The sequence below is a fragment of the Gobio gobio genome (genome assembly GCF_949357685.1).
Source record: "Gobio gobio genome assembly, chromosome: 22".
In the NCBI taxonomy this organism is placed as follows: Eukaryota; Metazoa; Chordata; class Actinopteri; order Cypriniformes; family Gobionidae; genus Gobio; species Gobio gobio.
This window is the reverse complement of record NC_137118.1, coordinates 4,567,710-4,591,469: the sequence shown is the minus strand read 5'-3', so window position 1 is coordinate 4,591,469 and position 23,760 is coordinate 4,567,710. Positions and strand designations below refer to the sequence as shown.

Genomic DNA, 23,760 nt, shown 5'->3' with positions numbered 1-23,760 from the left:
TGCCGATTGGCTGAAACATTAGAGAGAAAATAGATTATAGTCATATTTATATCAAAAATTGCTCTACAATAATCAAAGCCAGCAGATTCATGCAGCCGAATCTGAATTAAACATCAGTACACCAGTGTTTTGTCCTACATTTGTCCCGAAGCTGTTGCACGGCATTAGAGAAGAGGAGGATTTAACTGCAAAGTCAATGTCATAGATGTTTATCTGCACTCCTTTGATTGTCATTACATGTGTCTGTTTAATGACCCGGCTCTTCTGTGATGCTATTCTTTGCGCCTTTGGCTTGACAGAGCATGGTGTGATCTCTGCGGTGATAGATTTATTTATGGCACAGACCAGGCTTGTCATAATGCAGTCAATGCACTGCATGCAATAAATAAATGACATCTTGGATCCTGAGCTGTGGTTTGATTAAATATGAAGTCGATTCTGCACAGGGGTGAGTTTTAGCTTCAGTTTAAGGACCCACAGACCATCATTATCATCCAGATCACGCCTAAACGTACAGGAATACGAATCTAGCTTAATGAGAACCCAGAGAGCTACTTAGACGTGGCGTACAGGTGGGCGAGATTCATAACGGCATACTTCCCCTCTAATAAACAACGCATATTAAGCACAGACATCTGCCTGTGCCAGAAGGCTTTGGGATAGTTCTCATCACTTGTCTGTGGTTAACCATCATCCTTGTTGTTTAAAGCGGTGGTCACATGCGATGCGTTCAAGGTTTATTTTTCCCCCGATGGCAACTCCTGCCGCAGACACAAAGCCAATAAAAGCCCGACCTGCACAATTAGGCCAAGCCATAAATGCTGGGAACCTCGTAAATATTCCTTCAGCGGCCCACCGATGGGAGCGATAAATCCAAGGTCACTTTGCTATCAGCTGGGATGGAAGAAACAGGGAACGACTGAGGCATGGATAAATCCCTTTTCTCCAGCAGGTCCGTGATTGGGCTCTTGTTCGCACACAAACACCCGCATACGTGCATAAAATCAAAAACCCTTTTTCATGTATCGAGGTGTCAAAAGCCTAAATCCTCCTCGTTCGCAATCTCAGTTCTATTCCATCCCTCGCTTGTTCTCTGCCACCCCTCCCATTCCCCTTTCCCAACCCTCCGTGCTCCACAGCACCTCAGGGAAGGAAATTTTATAGCAAACACACCTTTCAGCCCCACAGCACTCTATAAAGAATCAATTTTAAGGATGTGGGGCCATGCTAACTGTTACCCAGGGGGCAAGGGAGAGGATAGAGACCTAGTGTGTGCATATGAAATATAGAAAGAATGAACGTGTGTGTGTGTGTGTGTGTGTCCCTCTGCATCTCCATTGCTGAATAGCCTGTTTGCCGTCTGCCCTCCCTCTAAGGACTGCAGGACCTTGGTTCTGTAATTAGAGGTAGCCCCATTTCAGCCAGCTTACAATAGCTTAAAGAAGTGTGTGTGCGTGGACTAGATTTGAATTCATTAGCATGTCACAGTCAGATTTCTTAAGTTTACTTTCCACGAACAAACCTCTTGTAGACCAGGACCTCTGTATGCCCAGGACATCCAAATATGATGATCCCCTTATGAGGGAGCCTTTATGAAATATAAAGGCATGTTGTTTGTATGTATTAAAACCCATTTATATTGTATATCATAAAAATATTAGGTGTATTATAAATAATAGTTTGTTATATTTTAGTTATACTAAAGCAAATTACAACACAACAATTAGTTTTCATATATCATTTTGTATTTATTTTTTGTAAATTTAGCAAAATAATTACTTCTATTATATAGTTCAACTAGTGTATCGCATTTAATTGCGATACATATATTAATCCAAAATAAAAGTTTGTGTTTATATAATATATGTGTGTACTGTGTATAATTATTATGTGTGTGTATATATATAAATACACATACATGCATGTACATATTTAAGAAAAAAAATATTTATATAGAATATAAATATATATATTGTGTATATACGTGCACATATTTCTTAAATATATACATGCATGTGTGTATTCAAATATACATAATCATTATACACAGTACACACACATATATTATATTAACACACACTTTTATTTTGGATTGCAGTGGTTAAAAGCACACTTGATCAATGATTAACAAATTATATTTCAGCTTGTTCATCATTTTATGACTTAATAAGAATTGAAATACGAGTCATATTCTGTCAAAATGATCACGTTATCTGTTTTTTCCCATCATCCTTTGGCTAGCGTTATATTATATGATCACGCTCTTATTCAAGCAAATGCTTTTAAACCATTCACGCGCGACAAGACCGAAGAGATGTGTCTTCTGTCTATGTGACACACACTCGTGCGCATAAAAACACCCAAAATTATGCCAAAACGCACGTTTTGTTGAGTATCCTCACAAGCACATTCTTAAATTAGTTAAATTAAGTCTTAAATGTACGTAAAGAGTTGTGAGAAAATAGGATGTGCATCAGCTCTTAAAGTGACAGTAGCCTAATAAACCCGCTGCTGTGATGTCTGTCTGAATAAATAACGCTTGTAGCTTTAATAAACTATATTTCATTTATGTAGTAAAGACTATGAAGTATTTGATAACTTTCTGTTTATATCCTTACTATTAGACCTGCCTAAAATCTTAAAGCACTGTTTACAAGCTTACATGAGTCAAAAACAATGAAAACAATCAGTTTTTGTGCATTTTGGCAGGCCAAGTAAAAATCTGAACCGCTCTGACAGGGCAAATTAAAGGGTATGTTGTTACAAAATGATAGCTTTCAATTATACTGTATTCCTGAATGCCTATAATTAATGTATAAAATGAGAAAATAGTACAGTAGCGGTGATACTGGCCTTCTTTCATAAAAATATGCCATAACAACAAATATTTAATATACAGGCTACTGTCTTTATGTTGTTTCTACATTAGTTTGGAGATTAAATGTGAAATTATTAGCCTGGATGCCAGCCGAATTTAGCCCCGCCAACAACATTTTAACTCGGGCAGTTCGGTCTGGACTTGATCCGTAGAGGAGTTATTATGCCCGAACAGAAACTGTTCGGACCAATGAAATTGTCAGGGCGGGCTTTATACGATAATGGACAGATGATCAACAGTAACATAATCATCCACGCCATCAAAGGCGCTTGGGTTGAATTTGTTCTAATCCTAAACTTGTTCGTATATGCGTTCACCTTTACTATTTCTCTCAGAAATGATGATCGTGTTGGTAAGTACTCTGTGTATCCTTAAAATATGTTCTCCGGAAAAAAATGGCATTTGGGGGGTAAAATATGTGTTATTTTGGCAGGGCTGCCTGCTAAAAATCGCATTCCTGGGTCTGTATATCACATAATTGGGGTCGCTTCAACCCGCGGACTTGGCAACACAGTGCCGTTGAGTTCTGTGACATTTGACAACTAACGTTATTATTGGTTGTAGCTCTATCCAATTGAAGTCTTTCTTGGATCGGTTGAAACAGGCCCCATAATCACAGCCCAACAGAGCAGTATCAGACTCATATTCTGACTAAAATTGAGTATGACGACGTCAGGCTATGAAATTATTACAATATAAAAAACTGGAATATTAGGTTGCATTAATCCAATTAATCGTGCGATTAATTAGTTATTTTTTTACCAACACACTGGTCGACCATGCCCAATAATTTGTAAATTGTGATGATGTCAAAACTATGAGCTCATAACCGCCCAATGACTGAACAGGTGTTGACAAATCCACGTATTACCTGCCCTAAGGAGCGACAGTGGTATGCACCGGTTAGCCAATCAAAACAGAGGTCATTTACATAAAGGCACGCTTTTCAAACCTCTCGTAACGTAATTTTAAATGACTAAATTGGCACAAGAAACCAAGATGTGTAGAACAGTTCAATAATTCATGAAAATATATCCCCTTTAAATAAGCCCGAGTTGAAATGTCTTGAAATTCAATTGCAGAAAACCAATACAGTTGCTATTAATTTAGATCTCTCTGGCAGTAGGTTGCCGCCTGAGGGGAGTGATTCTTGTAGCAGGCAGGATGTGAGATGTATGTGCAGGATGTAGCTGCCCTCGCAGTAGAGCGAGGGGAAGGGGTCAGGGACGGGGCAGGTATTACCCTGTCTGTCACGGCCCACCAGCTACGCTAAGACAGTGACACTGAATTAATAAAAAATGAAGAACGGACCCTTGTAGTAGCTCCTGGCAAGAGACAATATTATCTAGAGGAGGGAGGAAAACAAACAGGAATGGACATGCTTACAAACTCACCTGAAAGCCTCAATGATGTAAGAGGTGACAGCCGCCCCGCCCTCATGTGCATTGGGCTGCCAGGTCAGGGTCACGCTGTTCCGGGTCACATCCGTTACGACAGGCTTCTGGGGTGGACCGGGCAGCTGGTAGGGCTCTGAAACCGGGGGTGCAGAGAGACCACCGCTCTCTATAAAAGATACGATTAGGATATTAGCATGCATTCTGCTATCCACATGAGCTATGTTTGCCTAGATTTATAGGACATTATAGCAGAAATCAATATTGGTGAGGAAAAATCGGATCTCAGGTCAGCACTAGTACATACACTAACATCTGTTAAATGGACAGGTATATATTTGCAGAGTAAATCAGCCGATTATTGCAGTTTGAAGATGATATGATGCAGTTTGTCAAAGATAAGGACACATAAAGGAGTGTTTTTTTTTACCTTTTACTGTGAGTACACCACTCCAGCTCGTCTCTCCACTTAAACTGGAAGCAACACAGGTGTAGGCCCCGGAGTCCGTTTCCTAGCAACAGCAGGCTCAGGGTCAGCATTTGTATGGATAAACTCGAGCACAATGCATTGCCTCACTCCGCTCGGAGCAGCGTGGAAATCTTGACAAATGAGCACAAATTCCTCGAAATTGCCTATTATTTCACAATAATACAGGATCAACTGTTATTTCTTCCGATTACTACTGAATTTAGTGACAGGAAGACAATAATGTGCTGTCGGGAAGCCTAGTGAGATGAATGTGTTGTCCAATGCAAAAACATAATAATTACTTCCATTATGTGTAAACTATAAACTGTACGGCTGAAACCCTCAATCACTATTCCACTAATACAGCGAGTGAGTGAATTCGGACAGCCGTTGAGTGTATATCGGTTGTATGCTCGTTATTGCAGTGCATTGTGGGACAGAATGAGTGCACTCGATAACATCCACTATGGTTTCGGACACCACTACAAATGGCTGTCGCCTCAAATAATGCCCTATTTGAGGGTATATGGGGCGATTTCGGATTCAGCCTGTATCTTTCACAAAGAAGAAAATCCCACAATGCAAAAAAACAATGCATCCAAGTACACATAAACACATGCGATTCATTCAGTACCAAAAAGTATAAATAAAAGTAAAATGGCCTATTTTATACTATTTTTGTCAATTATGTATTTGATGCTAACTGCAAATACACATATAACCCAGATTTAAGTTGACAATATAATTTTTTGGTGCAACAAATTGACCTGTACACACACATTTATACAGTACCATTGAAAAGTTTAGGGTCGGCGAGATGTTTTAACGTTTCTGAAAGAAGTCTCTTACCAATGCTGCATTCATTTGATCAAAAATACAGTACAATTTGAAATATTATTAAAATAAATCACGCCTAGGGAAAAGTTTTGTACTCTCAGCTATAAGAGCGTTGAATTTACACTTACATATTGCATAATTTCCAATGTTTTCTTTTACAGTTTTTGTTGCTGATGCCATCTTATATGCAGTATGTCTATTTATTTGTACAATAATATGTGTATTTTGTGCAGTATGTGTATACTATGTGTTGCTCCTGGTACAGGCTGTGGAAACAAATTTCCTCTACCGAGGACAATAAAGAATAAATCTGAATTTAAAATAATGTGAATATATAGTACAGTGTAATTTATTCCTGTGATTAAAGCTGAATTTTCAGCATCATTACTCCAGTCTTCAGTGTCACATGATCCTTCAGAAATCATTCTCATGTGATGATTTGATGCTCAAGAAATTATTATTATAAATGTTGAAAATAGTGATTCTTTGATGAGTAGAAATCTTTTTTAACATTATAAATGTTTTTACTGTCGCTTTTAATCAATTTAATGCAGCCTCACTGTATAAAAGTATTCATTTCTTTAAAAAAAAAAAAGACTGACATAAAACTTTCAAATGGCAGTATGCAAATAACACTAGATATAAATCAATACGCAACAGTGTAATCCATAAAACTATTGTTTTTAAAAAATCAAATCATGCTGAGCAGTTTAATCAGATGAATCCATCAGAGTGTCTCTGTGAATCTTAAACTCTTCCCATTGTAACTAGAAACCCATCTGAAATTTCATCTGTCAGATCAATTTAAGATATTAGTGTCTATCTGAGTTAGCAAGGGTGCAGTGAATGTGCAAAAAGAAAATACAAAGACAAATTGGTGAGCGGTGGGGAGGGCGAGGGGCATTAAATTTTTACCACAGGACCGAGGGGAGAAGTCAGGCAGAAATTGCTTACGACAGTGAGAGATGTAGTAAAGCTTTACTCTTTCTCTCTCTCCGTGACAGCGATCTAATAGTGCTGACAGCTCAGGGGCACCAATGACACGTCTGAGGATTTGACTCATCGTGATGTACACACACACACACACACACACACACACACACACACACACACACACACACACACACACACACACACACACACACACACACACACACACCATGACCTCGAATGTCTGCTTACTTGTGATGTGTCTGTTTCATCTTAAATCTCATTTTTATGTGGAGAATAGCATAATGCACATGTTAACATGAATTAAACAGCAGCTGACGTAAACACTGATATTAGCAGAAAACGCCTTGTCTGAGACTGAACCCATGCACTGCAGAGTGGCTTTATATCCTCAGGCAGTACAGGAGTGTGTTGTTGAGAGTGTTATTTTGGTTACTTGTGAAACTCTCGTAGGAGGAGAGCAAGCAGAAGGTGTAGAAACACTGTGACCTCTTCCTTGTTTGAGGGGATCACCTCATTGGTTAGACCACTGCTGTGCTGGCTGGTCATTGGTGGAGAAGCGGCAGAACTCAGAGAGGTAAGCAGCCGGGCATCGACTGATTAATCACGGATGGCAGCTCTGGGCTCCGTGCTAAACACGCACTTAAAAATGTATGAGCGGAAAAGGAAATAGGGAGATAAATATTTTGAGAGTGCATTCACATCTTCTTATTTAAAGGGATTGTCAGCATTAATGATCACCCTTGTGTCATTCGAAACCTGTATGAATTTCTTCAGTGGAAGGAATATTTTGAAGAACGTGCTGGTTGCTCTTTTCCATGCAATTACAATGAATAGGAACTGACCATAAACATATCACAAAAGTGGCCAATATGACTCGTATTTCAAGTCTTCTAAAGTGATGAACAAACTGAAATATAATATGTTAATCATAGATCAAGTGTGCTTTTAACCACTGCAATCAGTTCATTAAGTCTTACAAAGTTTAATTTGAGATCTGATTCATGGATGAATCTTTGTTTCAGATCGCAGTTCACAAAATGATTCATTTTGTCCCTTGATTCAGCTCACAGTTCACAAAATAAAAGTCACCATGAAATCAAAATTGACTCTTTTTTATGGACTATTGCAGTGTAAAAATGATTTATCTGTGCACATCTTCTGTTCAATGCTGGTTTGTGAACTGAATCAACTGATTCAACTCAAAATAGTCAAATTGTCATGAATCAGACATCACTACTTCTCTCATGAACGACTTCATTTTAGTCTGTTCCAGTATTGTAACTGTTAACGAAAACTATTAAAATCATTTTTATTTACTGAAATAAAGTGTCAATAAATATTAGGGGCCCAATGAGTTTGCTAGTTTCAGCCCGACGCAGTTTCATTTTCACGTCCAGCGCCATGTTGTTTGAATAGCAAACTCACACATGCCCATCTGTTCTCCCATGGGCGTCTGGTCTGAAAACCAGGTGTGTTCAGGCGCATTGTTGGCATTGCTATTTTGAGGAACTGAAAACGACTGTGCCATTGACCAACACAGACCTGCTCTAAAGTCAATAGCGCAGTATTTTTTGTGTTATTTAAAGGGTGTGTTAGTAACATGTGCCTATAGGCGGTGCACAACGTGCGTACACTCTGATCATTACACACACAGCACAAACAACGGCAATAGGGGGTTAATAAAGGCCTTTTGAAGGGAATCGATGGGTTTTTGTAAGAAAAATATCCATATTTAACACGTTATAAAGTAAATATGGATATTTTTCATATACAAACCCATCAACTCACTTCAGAAGGGCTTTATTAACCCCCTGGAGCCATGTGGAGCACTTTTATAATGGATGGATGCACTTTTTTTCAAATTTTGGGCTGCCATTCACTGCCATTATAAAGCTTGGATTAGCCAAGACATTTTTTAATATAACTCTGGTTGAATTCGTCTGAAAGAAGATCCACCTAGGATGGCTTGAGGGTGAGTAAATCATTGGATATTTTTCATTTTTGGGTGAAATCAGTTAATTTTAACCTTTAATATTATAGCAACTGACTCCCATTAATAGTTTACAGCATTAGTTGATCAAATTTGTACTGTACCTGATATATATCCAAAATAATCAATATCAAATTTAAATCGAATCATTACATTTGTGTCAATACCCAGCCCTACTGGTCTGCTCCTCACACAAAGCTTTTGTATGACTTTAGAAAACTTGTTTTATTTGTCATTTTGAAGCTTAAAGGGGTCATGAAATGTGTTTTTTTTTATTGTTTTTTGATGTTTCCTATGGTGCACTTATGTTAGAATGATTTTTACATCAAAAATTGTCATAATTTATAAATGAAAGGCATTTTTCCTACCCTGATTTTAGCCCTCTGCTCTGAACGCTCTGTTTTAAGGGGCGTGTCCGCTGTGAAAACACTGACTGCTGTGATTGGCTAATGTCTTTGCATTTTAAATAGTTTTACTCTCTTTTAGCTCGTTTTTAGAACTACAGCTCTCATGGTTAACTAATCGTGAAAAGTGTTGCATTACATTTAGATCTATGGCATTATATTAAGATTGTGGCATGAAAGGTTGCAGTGATGATCATTGTAGCCGATCACACAGCATGAAAGAAGTGATCTCGTCATTGCAACTCAGTTTCTGTACACTAACGAATGCTTTCATCTTCACTAACAGTGCAAACGTGAAGTAGTAAAGAGATTCGTTGAATAAACTGGGAGTCACTGATTGCATAAACGTGTCACTGATAAACTCTCTCTGTTTGATTGACAGCTCCAGCGCGCGCTGCTCCAACGATTGCAAAAGGAGCTGTCTTTGATTGCTTTCTTTATAGAATTTAATCACCGTTAAATAACAGATTATTTTCAGTCACTGGTCTGATTTACTGACACACAGACAAAGAACATCTGACTACATGAAACATCACATTTCAGATCAGGCATTAAGACAGTTACTTACATGTTGCATTACTGTTGAACCCAGTCACTGCACAATATTTTGTAATCCTCAACGGCATGTTTATTGCTTTGTAGCTCGATCTGGTTTAACACTAGGCCTATGTTACAAGCGCGAATCGTTGGGCGGGGCTAAACAGGCAGTGAAGAAGTAGGCGTTGATCTTCTTCTGCTGAGGCGGTGCTTGCCTCCCTTTGACGTCATAAATCCCCACTTTGAAAAACCTGTCGTTTTCTGGGCCTGGTGTCTATAAAAGCTTTTCTTTGACTAACAAGGAAGTTCTTTGACTCACAGGATATTCTTATATCACCATGACCTTTTATATATCAAAAGCTCAAGGGAAAGTTGATTTCTCAATTCATCACCCCTTGAACAGCGCCATCCTAAAAATAGTGGCACATGATATTCTTCAAATGTTCAACGAAGAAAAAGCGTTTTGTTTTTCTCTGACTAACACGCTCGCTCGTTCTTTTCCACATTTCTCATTTCCTCACTCCCTTGGCACAGTCCAGTTTCTGGCGAATCTCCCGGTATAATGGCACCTATTCACAGCGCTCTCCCTTTCTCCCACACACTCGTACGCTACCATCTGTGCAAACCCCAGTCTCCGTGCCCCTTGTGCTCTCCCATCATGCCGGGTAATCGTGGACTAAAAGGGGCCAATGGAGGCATCAGACCAGAGAGGACAGGGCAAGCACCAGTGCCAAAGAAGCCCATCTGAACAAAGCATGCGACATTTAACAAGCCAAATAAACAAAAACTCGACACAAACGCCTAAATCCTCACTGATAAACGAGGCTGCTACTTAATTCACACAATATTTTGGCACTAGCCGTCCGCATTCAGTCCACTCTACTGAATATCAAGGGCACATTTAATGTGTTACAGAGGGATGCTGAGAGTAGCACATAAAGATTGCTAGCCTCCCTACCTTTCTATATACCAGAATGAGCTTTTAATTAAGGCATGAGTGACTGTTAATCATTCCCCGGCACAATCAATTAACACATCAGGTCTGTTCCCAGCGTTGCCGTGACCTCAGGTGAAACCTGCAATCGCACACACCCTTGAGGCCTTGAGGAATGAATTTCATTAGGCTAGCATGCGCTAACACTAACGACAGCACACATTCCCATTACAATCATAATTACAGGTTTTATCGCCTTGCACAACTCTCGCATAAGCGGCTGGGTCACCCCGAAACCGTCCGCGGAGCAAGTATTAAAATCGATCGGCTAATTAAGCCTGCCTGTTTGCTGTAAACTCGATTGCGCGTTTTATGCCCCCGCCATTGATCGGATAGCGGTAATGACATTTTACAGCAAGCATCTGTGTCTAAACGTCACACAGGCGTGTCTGGAAATCCGTTCGTATGGAATACTGTAGATATAGCATATGGCGTCTGTCAGCCTGTGACGGGACATGGGCTGAAGAGGGCTTGATTTGAAATACCCATATGTGTATTAGCATTTTGGAGAATAAAAGCCTACATGCCGCAAAAACAGACCCTTGTGTGCACACTTAAACACTATCTTGACTGAAGTACCTGCAGGGCTGTGATTTGTAAAGTGCCGTTTTCCATTAGGCTAATGCGCTCGTCGTTGCCCAGGATTCTCTGCCCGTCGCGCTCCCATTGGATGCTCGGAAGAGGGTTGCCCATCACGTGACACTGCAGTTGGGCTGTGGAGCCTGGAGCAAGCGTCTGGTTGGCCGGGCCTTGGCGGATGATGGGGGGGATCCGATCGGACGGGGCTAGGGTGAAGAGAATGAGAGAGGCGTGGGCCACAAGAGCCAAATTTGCATGTAACCACCATATCACCCACCTTGTTCAAATGATACTCAAGAGACTGTTGAACAGACAAACTATGAATTATGCTAACTGAGATTCTGAGAGTGACACGATGGCACAATACAATATCATCACATGAATATCATGATAAAAGTACACACAACAAATAAAAACCATATCAAATGCCATATCAAGTGCATTGATGCATTCGGTAAAGGGCAAATACACTTTTTTTAACTGGCTATTTGTTTTTAAATGTATAGCCCCAGTCATCCACATGATTTTAATTAGATCACAGGCCTCTTAGTATCATTTGATCAAGTCGTAGTACAGCTATAAACTCCTTTTGAAATGAATGTTTAATGTTATTGCCCAATGGAAATGAGCCAAATGCACATTTAGCACGATGCATTGCTTTATAATGAAATTATTCTGTGCATTTAAGATTGCTGTACAACATTTATGAGCTGGTAAAGATGGATCTATTCTAAAGCGGCATGGTATTAAATACAACAATTATGCCGTTTTTATGAAATCATCAGTAGCGGTGGTGTTTGGACTTATGCTATGCTCCATTCATGAAAATGAAAACCCATAAACACTGACAGTCCACAGTATTTTTATTTTTTTGACAGAAATTAATACTTAAAAGTTTTTTTAAAGCCTCTTTCAATGATCCTGTAATGTTGAATGTCTCTCATTAATGTTTCATAGAGACATCAGTATCAGTGATTCTGGCCTTCGTTCATATAAAGATGTCATTATAACAAATATTACAAATATACTCGCTTTAAGTTGTTTCTACCTTAATTTCGAGAGAAACTATGAAATTATTACAATATAAAAATTATTAAAAAGCAACTAATTACAGAAAAAATGTGCAATTAGTTCATTATTTTTAAATCAATTGACAGCACTAATTTATAATATTGCAAAAGATTTCCATTTTAAATAAACGCCTTTGAACTTAGTATTCATAAAATAATCCTGGAAAAAGTGTGTTACGTTTTTTAAATCCATAAACCCTCGTAATCCTTAATCAAAAACGTTAATTTAAATGTTACATTCAGCGGTAACCTTTTACAATAAGGTTCATTAGTTAACATTAGTAACATTACATGAACTAATAATGAACTGCACTTATAAAGCATTTACTTATCTTTGTTAATGTTAATTTCGACATTTTCTAATGCATTATTAAAATCTTGCTAACACTAGTTAATGCACATTGAACTAACATGAACAGCTGTATTCTTATTAACTAACATTAACAAAGATGAACTAATGCTGAACAGAGGTGTTGTTCATGTTAACTAATGCATTAACTAATGTTAACTAATACAACCTTATTGTAAAGTGTTACCCATTCAGTTTAGTTAGCAACACCCAACTCTTACGGACAAAATCAAAACCCGCCCTAAATTTTTTATCTCAATCCAGAAGCCGTTTAACTCTGAAAAACATCAAAATAGTGAAGAAAAGATTATCGCACCTTCCGTTTGATCACAACACTCTAGAATAATTACACTATTCCTCCTCGTTCAGCTGCATCTCTCTCTACAGACCAATGTGATGGTCTAACACGGCCGCCTTTCCATGAATAATTTATTATTTGTTTGACTAGAGCTGAAAAACCCATTGTCTACAGGCCGAGGAGAGAAATCCACAGACAAATAATTGACAATTCAGTTACTTTAATATTCTCGTTTGTAAAAAAAACAAGATCCTGGGAAAGGCAGTCTGCATCTCTGACATTTTCCCTCCGCTCCGGTCAGGAAAGGAAAAGACCATAAGGTCAGAAAGGAGCGCTCAAACAAACTGTGCTGTGTGAATCCGACTTGATGGGAAATTCATAGCCACGAGTTTTATATAAAAACTATGTCCTCGAGTGCGGTGACCCTGCGCTGCACATACACACGTCCTTCCGTACATCATTTCATTATGCATCAGGTAAGAAACTTACAGCAAACATCCGTCAGATGATGCCAACATGCCAGGGTCAGAGGGCCTTCTGGGAAATGCGATTACATTTCATAAGCTTTGTTTTGTTTTTTTAACATTGGACTTTGTCGAAGGTTTTTCGTGTGATGTGCTGAGACGCACACACATGTAAACAGTTTATCCTGTTACTGGGGAGGGGGCGGCATATGTTCCTGGGGTTATTTGCATAGCGCGATTGTGTCCTGTCCTTTCTGATTACGTCTCCGGTGCTTCCTGCTGTTCTCTCATTTGCAGAATGCAGAAATTTTAATTTGGGGCGGCTTTGAAGACTTCTGAATTTATTTTGGTTGAGAGCAAAAACGCTCCAGAGGCAATTTGTTCAAACGCAAAAAAAATATATGACTCAAATCTTAGCGATAAGGCCTCGCACAAGAAATTCAATTAAATTGTACAGTTCTGGACCTTTAATGTTGTTAGATTGATATCAAAATATCTATGCTAGCCGCCTGCCAGCGTTTGATGGAGCTAGTGGGGGTGTATAAAAGGGCAGCTGTATGTGTGTGTGTCCAAAGCTAGTGTTGAAGTATTCACTTACTGCTTTCCACCTCCAGCAGGGCTTTGGTCAAGATGCTGCCCGCCACACTGATGGCCTGGCAGATGTAGTACCCAGAATCCTCGCTGTGCACGTCTGTAATGGTCAGCTCTCCACTTAACGACACGGAAAAGCGTCCTGCCTGCGAAGGTGGCTGACTGGGAAACAGCAGGACCTGTTCAGACCGAAAAATAATGTTAAACACCATAAAAAAACAGACTGAACATGATAAATCACATTTAAAGCTGATGATATTTAGCCCAAACCAATATACACTGTGATCGGTAAGATTTTTTATGTAAAAGTACAAACAAACAGTAATATTGTGAAATATTATTACAATTTAAAATAACTGTTTGAATATGTAATTTATTCCTGTGATCAAAGCTGTATTTTCAGCATCACAACTCCAGTCTTCAGTGTCACATGATCCTTCAGAAATCATTCTAATATGATGATTTGATGCTCGAGAAGCATTTATGATTATTATCAATGTTGAAAACAGTTTTTCCAGGATTCTTTGATGAACAGCATTTATCGGAGATAGAAAGCGTTTGTAACATTATACACTACCGTTCAAAAGTTTGGGGTGGTTTTTATTTTTTAGGAAAGAAATTGAAATTTTATTCAGCAAAGATACATTTAAATGATGAAAAGTGACATTTATAATGTTACAAAAATACTGTCCTTTTGAACTTCCCAGTCATCAAAAAATCCTAAAAAAAATACTGTTTTCAACACTGACAGTAAAATAATAAATGTTTATTGAGCATCAAATCATCATGTTAGAATGATTTCTGAAGGATCATGTGACACTGAAGACTGGAGTAATGATGCTGAAAATACAGCTTTGATCACAAGAATAAATTAAATTTTAAAATATGTTCAAATAGAAAACAATTATTTTAAATTGTAATAATATTTCACAATATTACCATTTTTTTGGGTCATTTTAATCAAATAAATGCAGTCTCTGTGAGCATCTTTTGAAGACTTTTGTTTTATTTTTATCATATAAAAAATGACAGGCCAATACATATTCACTTTTATCATATAAATATTTATTTTTACAATCTAGGCTGCAGCTTCTTAACATACAGGCATATTGGTTTACCCGGTAATTTATGTTGCATTACTGTTCGTGACTGTACAAATTATAAATGTAATAAAAAGGATATGAGATAATCAGTGTGCTGATATAATTTATGACTCATCACAATCACTTAAGATTTAAGAGCTCGGATGAAATGGCTGATTTGCATTTACATTAATAGAACATCACTGTGCATTCAATGCGATGCACGGGCATAAATTTAGCTGACCGCTGAGATTCACATCCACACATGTGCAGAACAATAGCTGCATTATCTCAGCTGGTGTTCAAGAGAGGGAGGTCAGGAAGAATACACAACAGACAAGGCCGAAGGATCTTAAGGAGTCTTCCTCTTGCGTGAGGCTGCAACACTGACAGCTGCCCTATTGTTCCCACTTGGCCATGTGTGTGTCACTGTTTCATTTTTGGGGATAATCCGGTGACCCCCCTCACCCCAGCCCTCTGGCTCTGACCAGACTCACCCTCATCCTCAGTTCTGTTCTATATCTACTGACCTCAAAGTTCAGCCACACATATACACAGAAAAAAACAAAGAATAGATGAGAGATTAACCGGAGAGGAGTACAGCGGATATTCGATCACCTCTGGCCTATGACACACTCGGCAAGGATGAAGGGATGTAAGAAAGGAAGGTGAGAGGGATGTGGGAACTGGTTTCCTTCCTCCAAGTGCTTTGGAACAACCAGAGGCTTGTGTCTTCATTTCTTCTGCTGTGCTTTATTAATAGAGACATGAGCGTGTTATCTAGCTGGGCCCAGGGACACGTTTCCTCCATTGACCCAATGAGGAGACACGAATGTGAAAAAGCTCCCGCAGAAATCCCAGAGTTCCTTCTACCCCGGTGAATGGCCTGTCACTAGTATCCAAAATGGCTGCAAGGCTGTCTATTTCTTTCTATTTGCCTCTCTGACTCTGTGTAACCCTGTGCAATGTGTAATTTGTAACACTAATACACATTAAATCGCATAAAAATCATGAAAATTGTTATATACTTCATCCGAATATTTAACTCTCCTCAGATTTCATACACACAACACAGAATAATGTTCAGGGAGCTCATATCAAATATAGATATCAGATCATGTCAAACACATGATTACAAGTGACAATGCACACATGACAAAGGCAAAGACTAAAGTGCTTCTCTGGGAACTCGTCTTCCAGGTGAGATCCGATGGATATTGATAATGAAAAATAAATCCATCCGATTCCCGGCCTATATGGGCACTCGACTTACCTTCCTACTCACAATATTAGAAGTGTCACTCACAATCTACAGTGTGCATACTCGATAATACGATAATACATATCGAGTGAATATTTGGACACTTTTGCAATGACCAACTGGTGTCAAGATGATGGGTTTATGGCATAAGTGTCTATTTCTATGTTTGTTTTTTTAATAATTTAATAATTTAATTACATTGGCTTATCTGTACACGCATGCAACATTGCACACACACACGCACGCACTCACTCGCACATGCACGCACTCACTCGCACATGCATACAGCCTCACACACACACACACACACACACACACACACTCGCACATGCATGCAGCCTTGCACACACACACTCACACAGCCTCGCACACACACATGTACTCACACACGCACTTACTCACACGCAGCCTCGCACACGCATACAGCCTCACACACACACACACACACTAGCACGCATACAGCCTCACACACACACTAGTATGCACTTGCATGCAGCCTTGCGCACACACACTCACACAGCCTCGCACACACACACATGCACTCACACAAACACGCACTTACTCACACGCAGCCTCGCACACGCATACAGCCTCACACACACACACACACACTAGCACGCATACAGCCTCACACACACACTAGCACGCACTTGCATGCAGCCTTGCGCACACACACTCACACAGCCTCGCACACACACACATGCACTCACACAAACACGCACTTACTCGCACGCAGCCTCGCACACACACTCACTCGCACAGGCATACAGCTTCACACACACACACTAGCACGCACTTGCATGCAGCCTTGCACACACTTGCACACATGCAGCCTGCAACCTCGCACACACACATACAGTCACGCACATACACGCATGCAGCCTCGCACACACACTGAATGCGTTTTGTGTTTTGCCTCCCTCCGCCAATTTACTCTAGCACGAGAATGTGCGCATGTGACGAATGGCGTCAGAGAAACATCAGTAGGGCATAATCGATTATGGTCTATTACTGCAGTGTCCTCTACATCCGCGTCGCAATGCAACGATTCATTTCAACACCCCTAATAAACAACAGCGCAATTTTTAATAGCTTTGATGTTTTTAATGACTTTTGATTCGAATGTTCACACACTTGGTTTTTTATGCATCTGAGCACAGTTGAGCCAAACCCATCAGTCATTAGACAGATGATAGAGACTCATTTGTGTCTTAAAATCCTTCCAAAAACAATGCTACATTTTTCTTCAAAAATCCTGGTCACTACCCAGGAGTTTGGGCTTGCTCTAAGGAAGCATCATGAAAGTATTCAGCAGACACCTTGATATGTTTTGAAAGAAACTGACTGTAAGGGTTCCTCGGCGTGCATGTGTACCGTTGTCTCTTACCTGACTGCCTTCTTTCTGCCAGAACACAGCGGGAGGGGGATTTCCCTTCGTTCCACAAAGAAAGGTGACAGTACGGCCTTGGGCAGAGATCTGATCCCGCGGACGCACCACGATCTGAGGAGGAACTGAAAGGGAGAAAAGAAACGTATGAAGCTGTACAGCCACACAGACCTTATAGAGTCTATACGAGCTTCTATAGAACTCCCTCAAGTTGAGACTATCCTAGAGTTACACCATCTGGCAGTTTTGTTTAGTCTATACTTGAGTTTCCCAAGGAGATGAACGGTGTGTGTTAGTACTGCATGCCGGTGGCACACGGTTAAGCTGTCATAGCTGATATTGTACATAGTGCCACATTCTGGTACCGAAAGAAGATAAGGTTAGTGTAGAGTCTTTACCATGTAAATACCAGCACTCTGAGCTATTAAGTCTGTTTAAACAACGTCAAAGGTCATACTATATTTAGCTGGAAATATGTAACAAAACCAACACTGACACCTTCACCCATAAACTATTTGGGGTTTGCTTTGAAAATCATGACCAAAACTAATCCACATCACTTAAGTCATATTTCAGGCCCGTTTTGACACAAAGCAGGGCTTTTGAAAACAGTAACCGAATGCATATAATGTCTGAAGGCAGAGGTTTCAGGGTAGGTCTTTCTGAACAGAAAGAGATGGATATAAAGAGCATAATTATTATGGAAGTCTTTTCTCCTCTGTGCCCGCAGAGGTACTTTAAAGCACATGATAGCACATCTGATGCAGTGCTGAAGAGCCCTTATCTTGTGGGGGATGTGCGGGCGTATCAAGAGCAAATATACATTTATATATTAGTAATCTGGCTCTTTCGCCTAATGTACATTTTCTGTCCACTAATGAGGGTCTGGATATAAACGAGGACCTCTCAAACTCCCAAGAGCATCATTGGGTGGCCAATGGGTTCATCTCATCTATCTCTCGGCGGATCCATTCTTCCATCTCGTTCACGTTTTCTCTCTCGATCTCTTTGATGAGACCTTGTTGGCTTTCTTTCTGCCGCGGCTGCTTGGTTCTTGCCCTTAGTGTGAGTTTGATCAATGGTTGTTCGTGATGGATGCTAATCTGCTGGTCTTATCTGCCCTGCAGCCATCTTTCTACCCAGCAACATCGCAAAGCCTTGAACAGTTTCTACCCAGACCTAACACTATTTTTTTGAAGTGCATTTTCCTGTATATCAGGCGTGTCAAGTTAAGTATGGTCCAACTTTTAAGAACTTTGCTCGAGACCCTAGTATTTTACTATTTCATGTCATTCTGTATAACCGTTTTCGTACACAAGAATGTTGCTCATGTGAATGCCCTCTAAACGGGGTCAGATGAACACAAAAAGTTAAGACTTAATAGTCAACTAGTTGTACTCAAAATATGTAGTTTTACATATTACATATTAACATTTTACATATTCCTACTGGATGAATGGATGGACAAAAGACAGATTTACAGACAGAATGATGGATGGATGGATGGATGGGTGAACCTGGATGGATGGATGGATGGGTGGATCTGGATGGAAGAGTGGGTGGGTAGATGGATGGATGGATGGATGGGTGGACAAAAGACAGATTTACAGACAGAATGCTGGATGGATGGGTGTATGGATGGGTGTTTGGACAAAAGACAGACAGATTTACAGACAGAATAATAGATGGGTGGACCGATGAATGGGTGAACCTGGATGGATGGGTGGGTGGGTGGATCTGGATGGATGGGTGGGTTTTTGGACAAAAGACAGACAGATTTACAGAATGATGGATGGAAGTGTGGGTGGGTGGATGGATGAATGGGTGGACCTGGATGGGTGGGTGGGTGTATGGATGGATGGATGGATGGATGGGTGGGTGGGTGGATGCGTGGGTGGACCTGGATGGGTGGGTGGGTGTATGGATGGATGGATGGATGGATTGCGTGGGTGGACCTGGATGGGTGGGTGGGTGTATGGATGGATGGATGGGTAGGTGGGTCGGTGGGTGTGTGGGTGGATGCGTGGGTGGGTGTTTGGACTAAAGACAGATTTACAGAATGATGGATGGAAGGGTGGGTGGGTGGGTGGATGGATGGATGGATTTGGGTGGATGGGTGGGTGGATGCGTGGGTGTGTGTTTGGACAAAAGACAGACAGATTTACAGACAGAATAATTGAGGGATGGATGTTTGGATGGATGGATGGATGGATGGGGTAAAATAAACTGTGCGTATGAACTGACATACAGTTGATTTGTGCTCATATGTGAAAGTGCAATAATTCTGATGAAATAAAAAAAATACATTTCTCAAATGACAACAATCGTTGTGATAATAACTTCGAGCATAATAATCGTTATTATCAATTGAACCATTAGTCAGCATCACGAAAATGTGACGTTTTCATTGACTAAAACTTACAAACAACACAAAACAAGGTTGACTACATGTGATTAAAAACTAAAAAGTACATTTTACCAAAAAAAAAGCGGACAGAATGAACACCAGAACCAACCCCATTAGTAGAGGATGCTGCGTGACAGACAGGGTTTGGAATTTGAGCAGCGAGGGTGGAATATAAACCAAATTGATGATCGGCCTTCATGTGTTTGAGCTCGGCTGGGGCTGATGGGTATTGATTCTTTCCGTGCTATTGCCCTTTATAAGGCGCCTGTGAATGTGCAACGCTGTCACCTTTAACCTTCACCCGCTAATTGATTTCTCATCCTCTTTCCACTCCTGTGCCATTTTTTTCCTGTGTTTCACACACAATTAGAGTGACGCGAGGGCTCTGACAACACACATTTATACCCAGGAAGGGCTTTCTCCTTTAGCTCACCTCAAATTTCCCACTAATTCATCAAGCCGAAGGGCTGATAGCGCTCTTCCCTACTAATGCGACTAACAAACTGCACTGGACTACCTCAATCACTCGCTTATTTGACTTGCTTAGTCTCTCCTTTATCTATTTCTTTTAGTCTCTTTCACTACAAAAGTCAAATGCAATCCAAAGGATGCAATCAATGCAGCTGTCTCGGATCAATTTCCCGATCGGCTGCCTGCTGGCTTCTCTCGTAGTCTCTGTGGTGAGGCGTAGGCTCCATCACAGCTTGGAGGCGACAGGCATGCTGAAACAGAACAAGGCCCACTAGGGAGCCTGGCCACAGGGGTCATGAGGTTGCTGTCCAGAGGTCAAGCAGAAGCCATATCACTGACCCTGGAGGTCAAATCCTCAACATCCCTTGCCACTAAAATTTGGGACCCTAGTCTAGAGAGACTTCAAAGCAAACTGGAGAGGTAATGATACCAATTTCCACATTTGCCTTCCAGTATTGACTGTATTTCTCACCTGGGCTGACGCAAGGACTGAAATATTGACTTAATGGTATGCAATATCAGGAATTTAACATATAAGTGGAAAATCTCTGAATTTCTGTCAGACAAACTAAAAAAGAGATGTTACTGAAACACACGCTGTCTCAAGGGACTTCACTCTAAAAATATGACCTAACAATGTAGCAGCAAGAAGTGAACGCCACCAAGAAAATGTGCCCTGGGCTGTGATAAATAATTACCAGTTAAAACAACATTACAGAAACAGCATGGAGTTTTGCAAAGGGGAGAATGGAGATGTCACATACATGCTAATGTGGTGTGACAGGGAGAAGATTTAAGGGTTTAAAATATACATAATACCTCTACCAGCAACAAACATACCGTGCTTTTAAAAGACAAAAATCAAAGAGTCTTTGAAATATGGGCCAAAGAAATCAATACATGAATTAATCTCATTTCATTTTTCATTTTTTTGTGTTCAAGGTTTACAAAAATTATATAATGAGAAGTTACAACATGAATCCATTTTCCAAACCGTGTTTTTGTCTTACCCTGAATCATTATGGTACACTTATAACAAGTGTTTATACTGGGACTATTTCAGAGCGGTCTGGTAGGAACCGCTGCGGAGGAACACAGTCCCTGCGTGACTCGCCATAGATATAAACATTAGATATAAACATTAGAAACATTGCTAAGCTACGTAACATGCTATCTATTTCTGATGCAGAAAAGTTAGTTCATGCATTCATGACCTCGAGATTAGATTTCTGTAATGCTTTATTAGCTGGTTGTCCTGCATCCTCAATAAACAAACTACAGTTAGTCCAAAACGCGGCTGCTAGAGTTCTTACTAGGTCAAGAAAATATGATCATATAACACCAATTTTATCATCTCTACACTGGTTACCTGTGAAGTTCCGTATCAATTACAAAGTATTGCTACTAACCTATAAAGCCCTAAATGGTTTAGCTCCAGTGTATCTAACGGATCTTCTATCGCCCTACAATCCATCGCGCTCTTTAAGATCACTAAACTCTAGGCTTCTGGTCATTCCTAGGATATCTAAGTCCACAAAAGGAGGGAGGGCTTTTTCACATTTAGCTCCTAAACTCTGGAATAGTCTTCCTGATATTGTTCGAGGTTCAGACTCGCTGTCCCAGTTTAAAACTAGATTAAAGACGCATCTCTTTAGCCAAGCATTCACATTATAATTATCTTTTTATACTACAGTTAAACCGGATCAAAAGCATTAATATAATATTCTGAACAGCAGCTACGCTAATCATTTCCCATCTGCTTTTCTGTTGTTATCTCGGGACACTAGTCCCGAGGTAAATAGTTCATCAGCTCCAGTTTGTATCCAGCCTCTCATGGAGACTTCGGATGCCCCGACGCCTGTGAAGAGACGACTCAACGCCAGCGTTGTTATGGCCTAAATTAATACACGATTGATTAACTTTTTCGAACATTATTCTTTAACATTGTCTTTCTAACATTTTTACTGTACATCTATGAAATGCACTTTCTGTAAAGCTGCTTTGAAACAATGTGTATTGTGAAAAGCGCTATACAAATAAATTTGAATTGAATTGAATTGAATATAAACAGAGAGAAGTAGCTCCGGCTGCAGCAATGTTCTTCCGCAAGACGCATGCATTTCTGTTTATTAAGCAGTTTATTAATCTGTTTATTAACCGCTAGAGCTTTAAATGCATTACAAAAAAAAACCAACGTTAATATTAATGTAATGTAATATGAATACATTAATTATTATTAATAATATTTTTGTATTATTGTTATTATTACAATTATTATCATCATTATTATTGGTGTTGACATTGTTCATATATATTGTTAAGGATGTTATGCATTAATTTCTCTTCTGCTCAGCCATAAAATCAACAATAATAATCCAAGTTATAGATAGAATGTCATCTGTTTAGATATGATATCTATTTTTTTTATATATCATGATAATAATTTAATATATAATAACATATAATAATGGTAATAAAATATACAACAACTACTACTACTAATATACTACTACTACTACTTATAATAATAATAATTAATACAAATATAAATAAATAATGTATTAATATTTGTATTATCATTAGTAGTAGTAGTAGTAGTATTACTAGTAGTATTAGCAATAGTTGTAGAATATTATTACATATAAAGAGGTTTTAATGTTATTATTAGAATTATTATATTGTATTATATATAATATTATTATTATATTTTTAATAATAACAACAACAACAACAATAATAGGTAATTTATCAATAATAACAATAATATTAAAGTTTTTTTCATTTGTAATGTTTTTAATTATATTAATTTATATATAATTTGAAATGTATTATTATTATTATTATTATTATTTTTGTTGCTGATATTGTTAATATATATTGTTATGGATGCACATTAATTTCTGGACATCTTTTTAAATATCATAATATAATGCATAATATCATATAATAGTACGACTAATAACATTAAAAAAAACTCTTTATATTTAATAATATACTACTACTACTACTACTACTAATAATAATAATAATTAATACAAATAAAAATATGAATAAATAATAATATAATTTGAAATGTACTGTTATTGTTTTTAAAATTATTATTATTATTATTATTTAATGATTGTTAGGGATACACATTAATTTCTCTTCTAAAGTTAAACATAACTGCTCAGCCATAAAAAATGAAATACAACTATTCCAAGTTATAGATAGAATGCCATCTGTTAAGATATCAATACGTTTTTCTGGACATCTCTTCCTGAAATATCCCAGATGGTGTATTTGATGGAATGGCAGCAGACAGAGCTGTGAAGGTGCCAGGCTGGCTGGCTGGTTAGTGACAG

The 23,760-nt window shown here is 39.0% G+C and overlaps 1 protein-coding gene across 3 annotated transcripts in view; it reads right to left on the bottom strand.

The window, feature by feature from the left end:
• Window positions 1-23,760, bottom strand: part of robo3 (roundabout, axon guidance receptor, homolog 3) — a 214,961-nt gene that overhangs the window by 20,647 nt on the left and 170,554 nt on the right. For all 3 annotated transcript variants that reach the window (XM_079804829.1, XM_079804831.1, XM_079804830.1), the window contains exons 7-12: window positions 17,539-17,663; window positions 13,816-13,987; window positions 11,037-11,242; window positions 4,703-4,784; window positions 4,273-4,441; window positions 1-10 (exon numbers count right to left, since the gene is read on the bottom strand). The exon at window positions 1-10 is cut by the window's left edge and continues 157 nt beyond it. In XM_079804829.1, the coding sequence (XP_079660955.1) occupies window positions 1-10; window positions 4,273-4,441; window positions 4,703-4,784; window positions 11,037-11,242; window positions 13,816-13,987; window positions 17,539-17,663 (764 nt within the window). The remainder of the gene's footprint in view (window positions 11-4,272; window positions 4,442-4,702; window positions 4,785-11,036; window positions 11,243-13,815; window positions 13,988-17,538; window positions 17,664-23,760) is intronic.